General features: G+C 31.4%; 1 protein-coding gene and 1 non-coding gene across 3 annotated transcripts in view; both read left to right on the top strand.

Moving 5' to 3' along the window:
- The window catches only part of LOC123696814 (serum response factor homolog), a 172,019-nt gene extending 160,176 nt beyond the window's left edge, over positions 1-11,843 (top strand). For both annotated transcript variants that reach the window (XM_045643182.1, XM_045643181.1), the window contains 3 exons: positions 10,599-10,714; positions 11,097-11,347; positions 11,699-11,843. In XM_045643182.1, coding sequence (XP_045499138.1) covers positions 10,599-10,714; positions 11,097-11,347; positions 11,699-11,832 — 501 coding nt within the window. In that variant the 3' untranslated portion in view covers positions 11,833-11,843. The remainder of the gene's footprint in view (positions 1-10,598; positions 10,715-11,096; positions 11,348-11,698) is intronic.
- An 8,871-nt stretch (positions 11,844-20,714) lies between these two features.
- Trnar-acg lies at positions 20,715-20,787 on the top strand. Its single transcript has one exon. It is a non-coding gene; the product is annotated as a tRNA-Arg (tRNA).
- The last annotated feature ends 274 nt before the right edge of the window (positions 20,788-21,061 follow it).

The raw sequence follows: 21,061 nt of genomic DNA, 5'->3' as shown, positions 1-21,061 counted from the left end.
CATTTTAAAGCATGTAACAGAGTGGTATTTTCTGTGCAATTAGGTACTGATGGTAGAAGTTTTGGCAAATCTATACTAATATTATAAAGCTGAAGATTGTTTAAAATGATATAAATTACAATTACAATTACATTTGCTGAAAAGTTTGTTTGTTTGAACGCGCTAATCTCGGGAACTACTGGTCCGATTTGAAAAATTCTTTCGGTGTTAGATAGCCCATTTATCGAGGAAGGTTATAGGCTATATATCATCACACTAAGACCAACAGGAGTGGAGCCACGGGGGTGAAACCGCGCGGAGCAGCTATTTTATTATACTTGCATTTATCGTTTGAGTTTCTCCAGTTAGACACTACTTACCTTAGACATCGTCACCACTTTCCATCAGGTGGGACTGTGTACTAAGTCTGCCTATCCACTTAAAAAAGTAGGAACTACTAGGAGTGTAGGAACACTTTAGCTATAAAAATACTATTCATAAATTCATGCTAGCGGAACTTTTCTAATGGAAAAGTTTGATTCTACATCATATTTTCAGCGACCCATCTAGCGGGAGCATTAAATTAAATCGCTTAGAAGTTAGAGCTTCAAAATCGCCGTATTAAAAAGCTCTATAGAAGCATTTCTCTCTATAGTTAGCCGTATTTTACCACTTTACGGAATAAGCAAGGGTTTCAATAGGCCTTTTATGAAACAGTGAATTGCTTAATTTGTATAGAATTTATGTTTTTTTTTTTTCATGTTTATCGATTCATGGGCCGGAAAAACTCGCATTTACTTTTGGATACCAGTTACGGGTTAATTACTTATTTGTGATTAATTAATATCCTTTTATACCTACTCGGGTATGGATGGCAGTCTTAATTGAGCGTATTACCATAAATTCCGTCTACTTTTATTCGATGTTTTCGGCCATTTTCTTTTTATTTGCGCATAGGAGAATAAGTTAATTGGCGTTATTGTGAGGGATGTTTATTCTCTGTAGAACAATGGATTGCATAATGACTGATAAACATGGACATTGCATGTGTATGTTTTTGTTTTGTTGAACATCTCAATACTAGTTTACTCAACTTTATGTAAAGTAGATAAGATAAAAAATGCTATGCATGTATAATCGTCAAATTCTTTACATTCTAAGGCCATATAAAAAGCTCGAGGAATTACATTTGTATTCACTTATAATTGATTTTTTTTCATGAATCTCATTCAAATTATACTAAAGATTTGTTTCAAGTCGTAATAAAAAGCAACAGGTTCTGACAATTAAAAAGGAATTGCATATTATTTATTGCAATATCTACCTAAATATTTACCGATTTAAGTAGAAGGTCGTAAGGTATTTATTTTCATTATTTAAATATCCTAAAAGTGCATCAACTAATCATGCAGGGCAAAGTGGCAGGTAGAAGGAGACCTGGCAGGCGGTGGCAGCAGACGGATATCATGGCTCAGAAATCTTCGTCAATGGTTTGGGAAGAGCACTAAATCATTGTTCAGAACAACGGTTTCCAAAATTGAAATAGCCCTAATGATCGCCAACCTCCCAGGAGAAGGCACTTTAAGAAGAAAAGTGCATCAGATTTATCCGATCACAATGGGCATATCTCACAAAGGCAAATGGACCATATCTAAAGCGTTCGTGATGAAAAGTTAGCGGAATAAATTAGTTTAGACAATAATGAGGTAAGGTATTGTGACGTCACAGGGCGGTCCAAACAATTGTTGACCAAAAGCGGCCTGCTGCCGATTGTAGCACGCACAGTACCGTCGGCATATAAAGCATATAAATTAATTATTTGGTGTCATAATCACAATATGAGTTTATTGTACACTGCAGTGCAGGAGATATTGCATTGATTTTAAAGACTATATTTTTAGGTACTTCTACAACCTTAATAAGTTACATATCAAACCTCTATACAAAGGTTATTAAATAATTAATTTGAAATGTTTAAATTTTATAGAACCGCGAATGGAACTCAGGAGACAAATGTAAGGAAACTGATTAACTGCCTTTTTTATAATAAATATAACTACACTGATATATTCAGCTGTTTTTGCTAAAACACCTTATACCTAACAAATCTATCCTCACAAACTTCCACGTTTATATCGTGAGGATTCAGGACTTTCCTCTCGCTTTACTTTCAATTTTCACGTCGCGTCTTAACAATGGTGTAAAATAGATTATTTGCGACCAGTACTTTATCAGATGGGCAGAGAGTGCGTTAGACGGTAGTTACTAGTTAGTTAGCAATTAATATTATTTAGTGCGGCGGCACAAAGCCTACACCTACGCTCTTGGTGCGTAAGCTTGATTTGTATGGATCGTTTATTTTTCTTTGCACTTAGTAGTGTTCAATTGTAGGTAAGGATATGTCTAGATTTTCGTAATAGGTATGTAATCTTGAAATGGATCAGCCAACGGGTTTTTGGTAGCTCTTACAATTTCTTTCAGTATTTGGATCATGTTAACTTTCGAACTCATAGCATAAGTAGAATTAAACGAGGATGGTAGGTGATAATTATAAATGTATACAACATTATTAATACATTATTTACTGTTTTAAAGATAAAGCTAGTTTTCACTACATAGAGTTCGCTCCTAACTCTTCTTATGATTCCAATTAAAATTATGAACCAATTAATAAATTTACGATATAATACCTACTTATTATATTTAAACAATGTATCCACAATAAACTAATGCAAGACAGTATCGGTCTACAGTCGACGTATCAAATCATCCTTTGTTAGCATTGTTAATTTGCTCACAATCATATCTGATTTAACGCACTAAATATACATTTATTTCATTCAACAATAACGCTTATTAATATAATACGATAAGGTTAATTGGATTTATATTAAAGTAATAAAACATTCACATTAAGGTTAAGTTTCGACAGAACAAAACAGCTACCGTGTTACTATAATTACACAGGTAATAAATCAACTGACCTGATATTAATTTTGAGTAATGACATTAATATCATTAATTGATTTAATTAAAGAAAGTATTGATGAATGTTAAATATTTTGAAGTAATTTCATATCCCTTTAGTTCTTATGGGAGACTAATCAGAAGTTTATTTTAATTACACATTACCTTAGTGAAAAAAGCCTTTAGGTACTAATGTTTTAAATGGTTCAATATAATAAAATCATATACCTAGGTACTAGTGTTGCCCAAATTCAGTCTTGGTCTTGCAGTCTTGGTCTTGCGTCTTGCGTTTTTGCAAGACCAAGACCAAGAACAAGACCGCGTATTTTTAGCAAGACCAAGACCAAGACTTACCGTGCAAGACTTGAGCAAGAACAAGACATAGCCTGCAAGACTCTTGCGTCTTGCAGCTAGGACTTAGCACTATTTCACTGAGTAGTTAGGTGTAACAGTTCGGTGTATAACTAGGTAGGTACGCTTAGGAATTCTATGAGACGCAAAAATCTGTATCAAAGAATATGAAAAACTGGACCTATGCGCATTACTAGTTATTTATTAATCTGCTTGATCTTTACTATGGCTATGTTAATTCAAGCTCACAATGTTCCAATTCTAATACGTTTTTCTAAGATTTAAAGTAAACTTTAATAAATAGTAATAGACTAATAGGTAATTGCAAGACTTGCAAGACTTGCAAGACTCTTGCTGCAAGACCAAGACCAAGACCAAGACTGGGAGCGCAAGACCAAGACTAAGACCAAGACTAGGTGTATTGGCGCAAGACCAAGACCAAGACCAAGACCAGATGTATTGGCGCAAGACCAAGACCAAGACTGGCTAAGTCTCGTCTTGTTCTTGCATTTGGGCAACACTACTAGGTACCTAGGTATATCGCAAGCATGTACATGTACTTTTCAAAAGATTCAAATTAGATAGGTACCTAGATTATATTTTACACATATTTAATCAAATTAACATTTTTCTAACAACATAGAAACTTAAAAGTTTCAACGTTAATTTGAGATTTACCCAAACCTCTAAACTCCATAATAACACTACAGTCGAGATCAAAGGCTGTTTTCCAAGTATAAACAATAGGCTATTTGACAAGGTTTTGATAACTGTCTCAAATTATTAAGATACGTTTATAGAACACACAAAACACATGTTTCTTAATTTTTTGTAGTTATTCATTGAGAAAATGGAAAATAAAAACATGATATTCAAATATGCCGCCAAAACACAATTTTGAAGAATATGGCGGCTCGCGACCATGGTGACGTCACAGCGGCGTAAACATTAACTTGCTCCTAGTACTTATTGTTCGTATTTGTTTTAATTATAGTATAATTAAGTTAATCTGTTTAAATACCAGAAAATGAGTTCTTATTGGTGTGTAGTTCCTGGATGCAGAATTACAACTATTAAAACCCCTGACAAACTAGGTATTTATATGTGCTCCAAAAGATATAAAAATGCGTAGAAAGTGGTTGCAGTTAGCTCGCAGAAATCCAAGTGATATTAGATATATCAATTAAAACAGTTATATTTTTTTGTGAAGGCCACTTCGATGTAAGTATGGTGTTGAATACCTAGTAGGCAGTTTATTTTATTTGCAATACATAGTATAAATCGTCTTATTACTTAGGTACCTGCTTGAGGTAAGATAATGATAATATATAGTTTATAAATTGATGATGACGTGTTTGTATTGATATTGAAAATAATCAATACAAACACGTCAATCCTATAAACTGGATGGCTGAAATGAAAAACAAAGGACCCTAAAAAATGTATACTTCATAATTATTGTGCTATTGTCATTCATGTTTGTAGGTACATTTAACTAAAAAGGTAATGAATGACGATTGAAATATTAACTTACGTAGCTGTTTTCACATTTTTCAATTATTGAGGAGCGTAAAATTCTGGGTTGTTTTTAAAGAACATGCCAACCATTATAGCGTCCACTTTAGGTAGATTCGACTGCCTGCTTTTTCGAAATTAGGTTCCATGACAAACAAAATTAACACATAAAGAACAAAACTGATTACAGACACCTTGAATCACAAGAAATAAGTTATACAAGAAACAAAACCAAAAGCGAAATTCTACGTGAATAAACGTTGGGATCATTTGTTATTTACGCCGCTGTGACGTCATAGCAGATGCAGCCAATCATGGATGTTTTCGGTCACGTGGTAATTTTAAAAAATATGATGTTTTTTCTCGACGATTTATAAATAAATAAATTATTATTTATATCATTTATTAATTTAAATCGCTTCAAAAACCTTATATATATATGGATTACACAAAAAAGTAATTTATTTTTTATACTGTCAAATAGCCTATTGTTATCATAACAAATCATAGCTACAATAATAAATTCCCTTTGAGAAAAATGTTTCCTCTCCAAATATGCCTATCGTACAGATTGGCTTCGTTCACTTGAAAGCGATAAGAAAAGTTTCAGAAATCAATAGATAGGGGCGCGGGCGGCTAGGCAATTGGAGATTTTGTTTTAGGGCCCCGGATAATATTAGAGGTAATTAAAATAAATTTTCGGTTTAATATACGAAGTGTTTGTTGTGATGCGAATGAATAGATAAATTAAGAAAGAGTTTATTCGGTTTAATATATTATGAAGTGTTTGTTGTGATACGAATGAATAGATAAATTAAGAAAGATTGTATTAATTGAACATAATTTTTTTCGAATTACTTGTTAATTGCACATTGCACTTAGTTTTTGAGTGTTGGCAGAGTTAAAGTTATTGATTTATTTTATTTTTTAAATTGTTTGTTTTTATCCTATAGACCTAAAACAATAACTAGGTACTACTAACTTATAATCTCGATCGTTACTTCCTAGCAAAATTTATGTATTACGAAAAACAATATAAACGTTCAGCAGTTCTGAGCAGTTCATTCAATTTTTCTTTGTATTTACTAAATTCTAAATTGCATTTAAATATAAAAGAAATAGTACCAAATTTTTAAACGTTTAGAGAGCAATACTAGTCAAATATAATCATAATACAGTGCCTATTAGCTCTTTCACGCAAATCGATTCAGCTGAAACTTGGTATGCAGATAGATTATGGCCTGTTATAACGTATTGGCTACCTAACCGGAATGTATGAATTTTGTTATGAAGCATTGTATATAGCATTATTCTAATCTATACATATAATAAAATCGTAGGAAAGTCAAAACTGTACATTGAATATTTTTTTAAAAGAATACCTGGGCCGTGATCTATAATCGATATAGAAGCCAAAAACATAGTTTTTAGAATTTTTGTCTGTTTGTCTGTTTGTCTGTTTGTCTGTTTGTCTGTTTGTCTGTATGTTTGTCCGAGCTAATCTCGAAAAGTACTGCATAGATTGACTTCAAATTTTGCATGAATATTACTAACAGGTCGGGTGAGGCTATAGGCTACATATTATCAAGCTATCACCTACGGGGGAGGAGCTGTGAACCTTTATTTTTCTTACGTATTCCGTGTATTACGACAGCGTACAATCTAAAGACTCATGTTTAAATGTTGGTTTCGAGTAAGCCATGCTATTATCTAGCTTTACAAAATAAAAACTATGTCATTTACGTAATTTGGGCAGAGAAACAGTTTAATGAATTTAGTAGTATAAAGACAAATTAGAAACAGCGCCATCTATTAAATGTTATAAAAATCAAATCAATTTACACGTTAACTATTGGAAATTAATAATCAAATGACGCATATATAAATGTTGTTTGACAATATCTATATTGACACTATAAAAATTATGCCATTTAAGTAACTTGGGAAGAGAAACATAGCTTAAAGAATGTAAGTTGTATAATGTTAATTTTGTAACAGCGCCATCTATGAGATTTAGTAAAAATCAAATCAATTTACATGTTAACACTACTGAACACAATGTTAAAAATTAATAATTTAAATATAATTATGTTATTTATTTATTTAACTCTTTAACCCATATCTTCCAAAATCTTCGTGTTTTATAAATTTACTAGCTTCGTCTTCGTCCGCTTTGTCTAAAACCTAATAAATTATGTACTAAAACCTTCCTCTTGAATCAGTCTATCTATTAAAAAAACCGCATCAAAATCTGTTGCGAAGTTTTAAAGATTTAAGCATACAAAGGGACATAGGGACACAGAAAGCGACTTTTTTCATACTATGTAGTGATATTTATAAAGCAATTGAATGCCATAAAACCAAAAATATCAAATGCAATCTTCGTGTTTTGTGAATTTTCACCATCATGCGTTCCCACAAAAGGTAAGTTGTTACTTACAGGTATTTATTGAAATGAAATGAAATGAAATGAATGATTCTTTTATTATTTTGAGGTGCATTGGGAACAGAAGTTTTTGATAAAATTTTATTTGTAAGTAGCTTTTTTTATAGATTTACAGTTAACTTTTGATTTTTTTATTTACAGATTCAATGCTAATAAAATTATATCGCCTTTGGAAGACGATTTCTGCTGATATTTTTACTATACCACTTGAAAATTGATGATTTGATGATAAAGACAGTAGCAGCGAGGATTAAGTGGAAATTAGTAATCATCCGCTTCGTCAATTTTTGACTGAAGTTAATGTCCAACGTCCAATGGTTCAATCATTGGAAGTATCTCGGGAAATTTTGGAGGATATTTTTCAGGAAGGAGAGGAGGGGCAGCCAACCACATATCAAACTAAGTACTACGTTTTAGTACCGAAAAAAATGTTATTGCCAAATGAAACGTAAATTTTGCACTCACAACTTTACAAGTAATGTTTTTATTTTGACTTTGCGGTTATCTGATTATAATATTTATCGTTATGGCTATCGACGTACCGACCGTACTGGGATCAGAGTAGGTACATGATATACAGTTCATCATCCAGGATTGCTTAGAGCATTTTCACACTGAAAAAGATGTTTTCTTTGAATCGTAATTGCTTCATTTATTTATTTTTAATCATTTTACATAATATGTTTTATATTTTATAAATATATCATTTTCATTATTTAAGTAGATAAAATAAATTATGTAACGGTTTTATAAGAAAACACATTATATTTGTTAGGCGACGGTGATTTCTTCCAGGCAAAAGATATTCATCAGCTCAATAAAATTGAACAGTATGTTGTTAGTTATTCTTTAGATTCACAATTGTAATGAGCATTTCCGCATGCAAGTTGTATCGTAGTTTAGATATATCATAGTTTTTACATATTAAAGTTCCAACAAAACCCTCAAATTTTTTAGTAGAGTTGAGCAAGATAATTTGAAAAATGTGCCGTGTTAAGTTTTATAGAAAAGGTTAGTTCGTTGGTAATTATTATTTCTTCTTCATTTACATGTTGTTAGTAAAAATAAACTTTAACTAACAGTCAAAGTAGTCAAAGTATATTTTAACTAATACTACTTAATATCTATTATACTTATTACATTTGATAGGATCCCTTTTGCCTGAAGGCCAAGCTAAGTTTGTTTAAATATATTTTGTATTCGACTACAACGAATAGTGGAATACAAGAAATCAATATTTCTCAAATTTAAAACTGAACTCATTTCACAATTTTAGAACAGGTTAATTCGTATGTATGCAGTTTTAAATCGACATTAGAAGCTTTTCCTCAAGATGGTGATATCGGCACTCAGGAACTCCCTGGACGTGTTATAACGCCCAGGCCACAGTATTACAATTTTTCCTACAGTAAGGCGACGAATGTATTTTCGCATAGCAACGGAGGGGAACTCGCGGGGGGTCAAGTGACGCGGGCCACGTACCACAAACATGCTTAGTTTGTGGTATCGAGCGCGAAAGATAGTCATCGTGTTTTTAGTAAAGTTACTATGTAAACTAACGTAATTTAATACTTAGGTACATATTCTATAATGGTGTGCTCAAACTGTTAATCTACATTTAATTTAGATTATTATTTGATACTAAGTATCTAATGTAGAATTTAAACCACATTCATGTTTTCTTCAGATTTTAAGATTTTCTTATCAGAGTGTTCAATTTTAATGTAGTTAAATTTTATAAGAGACAATAATTGAGAAAATTTTAAAATAAAGTGTCACGTATTTTTTTTAAACGACGAATGACGAAAAACGACCTAATCGCGGACGAAGTCGCGGGCAACAGCTAGTCTGTTTGATAAAAGACTAAAGAAAAAAATTAAGTTCATAAATTTTACATTTATTTGTGAATGGCTGTCAAACTTAAAATTTGAGTAGGTAACGTTTTTAGACCGTGAGATATTGACACAAAATTTCAAGTAATTTGTAACAGGATGGCGGTTCTACAGGGGTCTTAGTACTCAATGACAAAAAGAAAAATGATGGTGTGAACGCTGGTACCGGCGGCTTAGTCGCGTGGGCGTTAGTCGAACTCGTCGGAAAAATAGCGATTTGTAACACAAAAATTTTAGAATTTACCGATAGCCCATAAAAAAGAAGTAGGCGGTAGTGTCATGCCATACTTTTCCGGTGTGACTTACAGCCCGCCATACCGACGCGAATGTGTTGATTTAAAAAAAACAATTCAGCCATTTGTACCAGGCTAACTTTTGCACAGGTAACCATCGTCGTGCAGCCATTTACGAAAATCGCTATGCCATACTTTTCGGACGATTCCAAATAAGTTAAAAGTTAGCCTGGTACAAATGGTTGAATTGTTTTTTTTAAATCAACACATTCGCGTCGGTATGGCGGGCTGTAAGTCACACCGGAAAAGTATGGTATGACACTACCGCCTACTTCTTTTTTATGGGCTATCGGTAAATTCTACAATTTTTGTGTTACAAATCGCTATTTTTCCGAAGAGTTCGACTAACGCCCACGCGACTAAGCCGCCGGTACCAGCGTTCACACCATCATTTTTCTTTTTGTCATTGAGTACTAAGACCCCTGTAGAACCGCCATCCTGTTACAAATGACTCGAAATTTTATGTCAATATCTCCCGGTCTATTTGGTAGCATTTGGAATATTCAGTCCGCAGAGTAAAAATCTTATTTTATCCATTCTGTTTCTTAATAATATACATAGTTAGATATTAGTTATTTATTTATATGATTAACACTTCAACATTTCTTTGGGGCCTTAAAACATCAGATTTCATAACTGTAACTTAGTGAAGTGTCCCAGGGATTCGATTTTATTACTGCGGTGAAGTTTCCATACATACTGGGGCTTTCTTAGAATCTAATCATGGAATACTTAGTTCCTAATCAGGAAGGTGCGGATTTATTGAAGCAATGAGTAAACGTTAAAACAACCGTATAAGTACCATAATATTATGTATTTTATAGATGAGAGAACTTTTCGACGACGTTTATCTGTAATTGAATCAATTTACATAATATATATCTATCTATTTGTTTATATTTTTAGAAATATATACTTACTTTGAATTTTTGATGTTCTATGTATCTACATTTTTTCTTATATCTGGGTATTCACTATTCATATAAAACAATTGTATAAATGGCTATAATAAATATTAATCTAATTTGCATAGTGTGATTTTCTTCTATGGTCCCCTAGGTACTAGGGAAGCGCGTACCATCTTAGACCACATCTTAGCTTGTCTGAAATACCTATATAAAAATATTTATTTAATATTTATTTATTTTGTCGTAGGAGGAACCAGCTACTTCAGGCGACAGCGGAGACGAGAGTGGCAGCGAACCGGAGTGCCTGAACGACAAGCCGCAAAACCATAAGGAGTGGAATAGCAGAGAAGAAGTAAATAATAGGTAAGATAATTTATAATAGGTAAGATAAATAACATGAATAATAATTGTAACAAAAGAATTTTAATCATTCTTGTTATTTTTAAATAAGTGCCTGCACAATGCATTATATTATCTTATGGAGCATTAAGACTGGGTGTGCTCATTTTGAGTGCATATGCTGAAAACGGTACTATGCACGGGCAAATCTGCAACTTATGTATATTTTTATATAAACATATTGTGATTTTATTTTTATATTATCGCAATGCGTGAAATACTTGTTTCCAAATCTATTTACAAATACTTAAAGTTCACTAAAATAAAATAAAAAAGTTCACTAACGTGCCTGTAAAGGAAAATTCAAGGTACCGCGGTTTAAACACTTTTGTGCAATTTGTTATAGGGATTCTCAAGCGGATAACCAACCTTCTACGTCCTCATCCAATCAAGAAATAGAAGCAAAATCGAGTCAACCGTCGTTACCCAGGATTCTGCCCAAAATAGACCTTCCCGGGGGCGCCATGTTGTATCCTTCGGGGGTGCTTGCTGGCGTGGGGTTAGATGGATTGGGCACTAACCTAGGTTTGGGCAATTTGGCTATGGGATACCCGCATAGCTTTATCTTAGGTTTAGCTAATCAAGGTCAGGATGGAGGTGAGTTGATATGAAATAATTTTTATGTCAATAATTTTGGTAGTATTTTAAGACTTTTAAGACAAGCTATGTATTTAAACTTTTAATTAGTGCTAGATCATATTTCAGTTATATCTGATATAAAATTAAATTATTCAATATTTTAAACACATACTTTTCATATGGAAACCTGAAATCTAATGAAATACTGAAAAGGTCTATTAAATTCACTCTATAAACATTACCATTATCAAATAGCACGAATTTCCGACTTTCTGTCGCAAACCTTTTGCCTATTCTGCTTTAAAAATTTGAACTATCTCACCACTTACAAAAACACACAAATCGCTCAAACTTTCTCAATTTGTTCAGCATCATCATCAAACCAGCCGCAGTTCATCACCATCCCACTATCGATGATGGCAGGCGCGCCCAACGGCTGCCCAAGCGCTTCCAGTGATGACAGCAGCGAGCTGCAGGACCTCAGCACTGGGGCAAGGAAGTGACCGCTGTGAAGGTATATGTGATGTATCGAATAGTCAATTATAAATAATGTAGTATGCAATTTAATATAATACTTTTTCATATCAAAAGAACCCCATTATTATTTTATGATCCCTACTTCCCCTTATTTTTAATTCTGATTACTTCTCGACTTTTCTCATTAGTTAAACATAGTTTAGTTGTAATAAACAATGTAATGAATTTAAAAAGAAAGGGTTCAACTGGGCTAAGCAAGGAATGGAAGGCCTATTTAAAAGGCCTTTTATTCACCTGTTCAAAATGCTCGATAGTGCATAGCAATAGAATGCGATGAAAGTGGTATACCTGAATTTAAATTTTTAATTAAAAAGAATCCGTTTCCTAGTTTGATGAGATTAGTCCTACTAATATTATAAATGCGAAAGTTTGTATGGATGTATGGATGTTTGTTACTCTTTCACGTAAAAACTACTGAACCGATTACAATGAAATTTAGCACACATGTAGAGGGTAACTTGGATTAACACATAGGATAGTTTTTATCCCGGAAATCCCACGGGAACGGGAACTATGCGGGTTTTACCTTTGCAAACGCGGGTGAAGCCGCGGGCGGAAATCTAGTAATCTATAATAGGTATAAAAATGAATCGCAAAATGTGTTGGTAAGCTCATAACTCGAGAACAATTGAACCGATTTCGTTAATTCTTTTTTTATTACATTTCTTGAAGTACGAGGATGGTTCTTATGGAGAGAAAACGTAAAAATGTACCACGGGCAAAGCCGGGGCGGACCGCTAGTTTCCCATAAAATTATTTAGACGAACTATTTCAGATTTTAACGTATGTATCAAGTGCTGTAGAGTTAGAAAAGATTAAGAATTTATTATTGAGAACACAATTGATTACCTGTATTTTCAATCAAAATTGTACCTTATTCATCTTTAAAAATGTAAATAGATTTGAATTACTCATTAAAATGCTTGGTTACGAATAATGTTCATTTTTTTTTCAGAAAAACGCCGCTGAAGACTGGAGTATGTTATATTCATTGTATTAATTAATTATTATTATCTTTTAAATACGTACATAATGTACCAAAGTGTAACTGGTTAGACATAAAAGCAATAAACTAGTGATATTCTTAGGCCTGTTATATTACTGAAGATCCGTATGTAATTCAATAAATAATAAATTTTTATTGTAAAATTAATAACACCTCATATTAGCTAATGTTATAGGTACCTACTATATTTTTAGATACAAGATAAGTCAATTGAAGTACCAAGGGTGAAAAATAGTCTATTGTAATATTATGAATATGGATTTATAATTCAACAATAATTCTTATCCAGCATAGTTATATAAATCATAAATTTTTGTCTATACAATAGTTTTTTGATCGAGAACATTATATCTTTGGTCATTATTTAGCTATTTCTCCTGGCTTTTGAATAAAAATCGGGAGCATATTGGCGTGGACATAGCACACTTAGATCCATCCTTCAAACAAAATTTGAAAGTTTAAAATCCAATAGTTTCTTTATAGACTGATCTATATCTTTTTCACACACTTTATATTATTTTTACATTCAAAATAAGGTAATAAAATCTTTATAATTTTCAGTTTGTAAAATACGGATCTTCAAAAATTGTGTATTCTAAACGTTATTTCGTGTACAATGCAATGCGCGTAACCATTTGACTTGCCAAGTTGCATATCGTGAACCAATGCCATTCACACTATTTATTGTTTTAGTTTAAGCTGTTAGTTAAGTGTTGTTATCGAAATTTGTAAGAGTATTTTTGTACCAGCTAATGCTAAAGTCTTTTACTCTAATTACTTAATGATCTAAGGCTAAAGTCAATTCTTAACAGTGTAGAGTAAATTATTTTAGGTTATTGATCAAAATCGAGTTTCTAGATCAACTGTTGCTGTGTATAATGTTTACTTACTTTCAATAATGTTGTTCAGTAATTTATATACCTATTTTATTGGAAATGTGAAAAGAGTACAGTTAGAAACGAAAGTTGATCTGTAGTCAATTTGTGCATTTTAGTAACACAGTTAATAATTTTGTGACAATAAATATAACTTAAATTAGGAAACTCCTCTGTTGCTGACTGTACTCTTATTTGAATTGAAAACATTTTTTTTTTTGTAAAAGGTACTTTTGGCTTAAGCATTTATAAATTTAAACTTTTTTAAATGTATAACCAACAACGTTAAAATGTGTACAATATTAACTTAATTTGTTATTATATACTTAATTACTTGTAAGTCTACCAATTGTAGGAATGGTCGCGTTTTGATTTGTATTACATAAATGTTCCTTTCTCTTATAACTAAATAAATGATTTCAAATAATTAGCGTATTTTTATTGGTGTTTTGCCCCTAGTAATCAATATTATTGAAAATATGATGATGAAAAATTTACATATAGGTACATACTTAAATCTGTGTTAAATGTAGGTAATAATTTTATATGTTGGTTGTTTGCACAGTTGTTTGCAATGGAAAATCAATGAATGCTGTAGTTTTATTATGAAGGAACTTTTTTCGCCTGTATGCAATAATTTTTTGCAAAGTATTCATTAGAATATTGTATTGAATATTGTATATTACTGGTATTAACCAGCTCTGTTATTGAGCTAAAGAAAAAACCCTGCTACGTCGAAACTTCGCAACTTACTTTCTTTAAAAATTCTGAACAGACCGAGCCCAAACTTCGACAAGATCCTGCGTAAAAGATGCAATGCATATGTATCGTTACATCTCTATAAATATATTTCCATATCTATCTATAAGTAAGTGATTTCCTTCTCCCGTAAACATCAATATATAGATTAGAAAATAACATGAAATATAAAACAAAGCTGCCAGACATATAAAAGCAAATAATCAAAATAAGAAGGCACTTATATCCTAAAAAATACAATAGCTAATTCGATATCATATTTCTAGAATCGATTATTATCTTTCTCATAAATAATCACAATAAAATTCAAAACAATAATAAACTTTGTTACACAGATACGTTACGTTGCTATAAACATTACAATTACAGACAAAGGAATTTAATTAAAGTCTCATTAAGAACAACGAACAGTTCACATGATAATAATTCTACAAAAAGTATTTAGACGCCATTGCTATTTTAGTTTTCATAAAAACTTCGACAAAAACTCGATTATTCGCTATTGAACGGACCAAATAATATAGACCTCTATCCCTCCCTCTAACTTCGATTTAAGATATTATGCTTGATGAAAAATTAGTCCGAATTATTTTTTAGTCCGAAATATTTTAATTCCTTGCATATATAATTACATTATTAATTAGCGAGTCCTTGACAAAAAATAACGAGGGGAATTGAATGATTTTATTAGAATAATATTTGTTTTGTGCCAATAAAACACTTGTTTAAAAGCTGGTGGTCTGCCATTGGTCAGCCCTTCACCAATACAGTCGATTGATTGATAATGGACACTTGAAGGAATAAAAAATCTGTAGAGCCGTTTTATTTTTTTATATTAATTTTACACTTAATTTAATTATATATTCGTTGGGTTGTGAATACTGGTTTTGTCTGTATCTATAAATAACTTGGATTTCAAAAATGAACATTCATTAAATATAATAATGATACCTACAGGTATACCTAGTATGAAAATATAAATAGAGTTTAATATAATAGAGATGTAGTAATATATTATAATAAAGTAACCTTCGAATAAAATCAATAAGGTATGTACGAAAAAGTAAATAAATATAATTATGATTCATTTTAAATTAGAACCACCACAGCTCGCCTTGATTTACTGCAGTTATAAACTAACTGCCGATCCTGCCTTTCTTGAGGAAAAGGAACGTATCCTACAGAAATTTAACATCAAGCGAGAAATAAAAATGAATTTATTCGCTCGTCAGAATTATAATTAACACCAAAGCGACTCCATGCATCCCATGTTATTTGAAATAATCTATCAAAAGGCAGCATTGCATATTCCTGCCACTGCGCAGTCTCACGCACACATACCTACATATGCACATATATTCTCATCTATATGTACACCTACTTATGTAGTTCAACAGAATTCCGAGTAGTAAATGATCCGTACGTTTACGGGTTAAAATTCAAAGAAATAATCGAACTGAGTAATTGCAGTTTATTTCAACAATTTTAAATTGACGTTACACATTGGGAAATTGAATACGAGAAAGTATTATTGACACGTTATTTCTTGTAACAGATATTAACAGTGTTGAATGATACAATAAATGACAGAAGCAGAGTAATTATTTACAAAAAGGCTGTGTTCGATTTAGTTTACTTCACAGTCGTATGAATTTCAGTGTCAAATTTCTTGTCCTCGTAAATATAATTAACTGTAATGTAACATACTTAAACTCAAAATAAACTCATGCTAAATATATGGCTTTTGCTCACAAAAATTTTGTATCGTATTATCTATACTTTTTTCCTCCTTAATGGATTGTTTGTAAATTTCACAAGTAGGTACGTCTTTCTTCAATTTTAATCTAATAAAAATTGAAGAAAGACGTACCTACTTGTGAAATTTACAAACAATCCATTAAGGAGGAAAAAAGTTAGAGATGTTAAATGAAATTATAACGAGGGCTTTGACATGGGCTAGTATCAGGAAAGTATGTAAAGTATGCTCAAGTATCAGGAAAGTATGTACTTTTACAAATTAAAATAATTTAAAATTGATCCTTTTATTAGTGATTGAAGAAAGTTTAAATAAAGACGTAAATGTTATCTACATTAATCTGAAAAATTGAGATATTTTTCTATATAATAGGTTCACTTTCTTGAATGTATAGTCCTGAATAGTCAGTCAGTATAGATAATACGATACAAAATTTTTGTGAGCAAAAGCCATATATTTAGCATGAGTTTATTTTGAGTTTAAGTATGTTACATTACAGTTAATTATATTTACGAGGACAAGAAATTTGACACTGAAATTCATACGACTGTGAAGTAAACTAAATCGAACACAGCCTTTTTGTAAATAATTACTCTGCTTCTGTCATTTATTGTATCATTCAACACTGTTAATATCTGTTACAAGAAATAACGTGTCAATAATACTTTCTCGTATTCAATTTCCCAATGTGTAACGTCAATTTAAAATTGTTGAAATAAACTGCAATTACTCAGTTCGATTATTTCTTTGAATTTTAACCCGTAAACGTACGGATCATTTACTACTCGGAATTCTGTTGAACTACATAAGTAGGTGTACATATAGATGAGAATATATGTGCATATGTAGGTATGTGTGCGTGAGACTGCGCAGTGGCAGGAATATGCAATGCTGCCTTTTGATAGATTATTTCAAATAACAGGGGATGCATGGAGTCGCTTTGGTGTTAATTATAATTCTGACGAGCGAATAAATTCATTTTTATTTCTCGCTTGATGTTAAATTTCTGTAGGATACGTTCCTTTTCCTCAAGAAAGGCAGGATCGGCAGTTAGTTTATAACTGCAGTAAATCAAGGCGAGCTGTGGTGGTTCTAATTTAAAATGAATCATAATTATATTTATTTACTTTTTCGTACATACCTTATTGATTTTATTCGAAGGTTACTTTATTATAATATATTACTACATCTCTATTATATTAAACTCTATTTATATTTTCATACTAGGTATACCTGTAGGTATCATTATTATATTTAATGAATGTTCATTTTTGAAATCCAAGTTATTTATAGATACAGACAAAACCAGTATTCACAACCCAACGAATATATAATTAAATTAAGTGTAAAATTAATATAAAAAAATAAAACGGCTCTACAGATTTTTTATTCCTTCAAGTGTCCATTATCAATCAATCGACTGTATTGGTGAAGGGCTGACCAATGGCAGACCACCAGCTTTTAAACAAGTGTTTTATTGGCACAAAACAAATATTATTCTAATAAAATCATTCAATTCCCCTCGTTATTTTTTGTCAAGGACTCGCTAATTAATAATGTAATTATATATGCAAGGAATTAAAATATTTCGGACTAAAAAATAATTCGGACTAATTTTTCATCAAGCATAATATCTTAAATCGAAGTTAGAGGGAGGGATAGAGGTCTATATTATTTGGTCCGTTCAATAGCGAATAATCGAGTTTTTGTCGAAGTTTTTATGAAAACTAAAATAGCAATGGCGTCTAAATACTTTTTGTAGAATTATTATCATGTGAACTGTTCGTTGTTCTTAATGAGACTTTAATTAAATTCCTTTGTCTGTAATTGTAATGTTTATAGCAACGTAACGTATCTGTGTAACAAAGTTTATTATTGTTTTGAATTTTATTGTGATTATTTATGAGAAAGATAATAATCGATTCTAGAAATATGATATCGAATTAGCTATTGTATTTTTTAGGATATAAGTGCCTTCTTATTTTGATTATTTGCTTTTATATGTCTGGCAGCTTTGTTTTATATTTCATGTTATTTTCTAATCTATATATTGATGTTTACGGGAGAAGGAAATCACTTACTTATAGATAGATATGGAAATATATTTATAGAGATGTAACGATACATATGCATTGCATCTTTTACGCAGGATCTTGTCGAAGTTTGGGCTCGGTCTGTTCAGAATTTTTAAAGAAAGTAAGTTGCGAAGTTTCGACGTAGCAGGGTTTTTTCTTTAGCTCAATAACAGAGCTGGTTAATACCAGTAATATACAATATTCAATACAATATTCTAATGAATACTTTGCAAAAAATTATTGCATACAGGCGAAAAAAGTTCCTTGTCATGCCCATGTCAAAGCCCTCGTTATAATTTCATTTAACATCTCTAACTTTTTTCCTCCTTAATGGATTGTTTGTAAATTTCACAAGTAGGTACGTCTTTCTTCAATTTTAATCTAATAAAAATTGATTGAACGACGGGAATGTCAGGTACACACCAAAATAAAATTTGCATTTGAAATAAATTAAATATTTGATATTTTGTGTAAGTCATTTTTTTTTTTTCAATTCATTCAATTCATTATATATTCAAAATTAAGTTTAGTAATTTTCACGTTGAGTTTGACGTTATTACAGAAGAAAATGAATCGTTTTAAAAATTATTGTAGAAACAACGTCCATTTCAGTTCCAAATGGAATAGTTTTTCTGACAAAACCCTCCATTTCAATTATTCATAGTCTACGTGTTAATGTGTAAGCAACCGCCATTACGCGAATTTTATAAAAAGAAAATGTCAGCCATTTGCTTCATCAATATTCAACTCTTAATGAACACCGACATTAACAAATGAGGTCCTGGCGCGGAATTACAAATTCTTACCAATTTGCACCCAAATAAATGGCTCACTACTCCTTGTTTATGCCTGAAGCGTTATTTATTTGCTGTTAAATAAATTGTTTCTAAACACTTTTAAAAGGTCGATATTGACATTTTCACTAACATATAACCCTAGCTAAAAACGTTAACAGCATGAATTACGTTTAACTATTTTACACATATAGTGGCCACATAGAGTAAAACGGCTTTTCATATATATAATTTAAATTTAAACAAAATATGCATAATTTATTTCCAGGCCACAGACCTCATTCAAGTACCTATAGATGGAATTAAAATCCTTTTTCTACATGATTCGCAGAAAAAAAGAAAACAACGGCCATCGCATAGCATAATGTTAGTTATGCAAAATTTTAAACATATTCATTAGCTAATTAAACTAATGATATTTATTATAGGTACTCAGCTTGAAACCTGGGCTTACCATAAACTATGTTCATCTCATTCCTTAGATTCTTGCAATGCAGATAGCCTTGCGACATTTCGATGATTCACGTAGGTACCTACTTATGTAGTAACAAAGGTTACAACCAAGAATATTATATTATTTTTAAATCTAATTAGTTAATTACTGATGTTGAAAACGTTGGAAACTTTAATTGCGTATTTTTCAATGTGTTGTTTTTTTTTTAATTCAAAAGCGTAATCGCTACTTCAAATGATTGGTTTAAAATGATCGTTAACAGACAACAACTGAAAAAGGGTTACATTTTTCAAGTGTACGTATGCTTATAAATATTTTTTGATCAAAGCTTTTATATAAACTATTTTAACTTGGGAGACAGAAGATGAAAAGAAACGCAATATTATGAATCTCTAATGAGACGATTTTCACGCTTTTTACTGATCATCTCTAATTATTTTTATATAACAAGAAACCATTGATGGCTGAGTTTTCCGTAAAATTTTCCGACATAGTCATTGTAAGAAAAACAGTCATTACCAATTCAGTGGCGGCCATACATAAATATTTTGCCAACAATCATTCTATGGACGCATTATTTTAATAACTACGCCGTAATTGGGCGCGCGCGTCAGATTCTACTCGGGTGACCATTACTTTCATGTTTCTAAAAACAATTTTATATTCAGTAAAAAAAAAAAACATTTTTTTAGTGACACTAACACCTAAATTAGATTAATATAGCTTACTAGCGGTCCGCCCCGGCTTCGCCCGTGGTACATTTTTACGTTTTCTCTCCATAAGAACCATCCTCGTACTTCAAGAAATGTAATAAAAAAAGAATTAACGAAATCGATTCAGTTGTTCTCGAGTGATGCGCTTACCAACACATTTTGCGATTCATTTTTATATTATTTATTAATTATATTCAATGAGTTTATAGTTAAGTCTTAAAATAAAATATTTTCGTATTTAATATTCTTAAGTTCGAGGATAATTATTATAAGACTAAAACAACGTTGAAACCGTTGAAACAGTTTTGCCATAACAATATCACTACAAAATAGCAGAAAGGTTATTTATAACGTATCTGAAGCTTGAAATTGTTAGGCGTAGAAATAGTTTATATAATTAGAGCGCTTTAACAACAGGCCCTGTGGCGCAACGGATAACGCGTCTGACTACGGATCAGAAGATTCCAGGTTCGAATCCTGGCAGGGTCGTTGAACACTTTTTACTTTTTTTACCTGAAATTTTTTCATTAAAAATGCTAAATTATAGAGTATAATTACTTTTAGGAAGTAAGAATTCGAACATTTGAGTGCATAAATTGAGGTATAATTAAGTATTCATATTTAATTTATGAAAGGTCAAAGTAGTATAAATATAGATATATGTATTATGTATTTACTGCCTGTGATTCTTATCGGTGTGATCTATTAAATACCAGCGCAATCAAAAATAGCTCCTAGAATGTTATATAATGGAAGATAGCCT

The sequence above is a fragment of the Colias croceus genome, chromosome 13, assembly GCF_905220415.1.
Source record: "Colias croceus chromosome 13, ilColCroc2.1".
Taxonomy (NCBI): Eukaryota; Metazoa; Arthropoda; class Insecta; order Lepidoptera; family Pieridae; genus Colias; species Colias croceus.
Note: the sequence above shows the minus strand (reverse complement) of the source record. Positions and strands in the feature narration are given on the sequence as shown.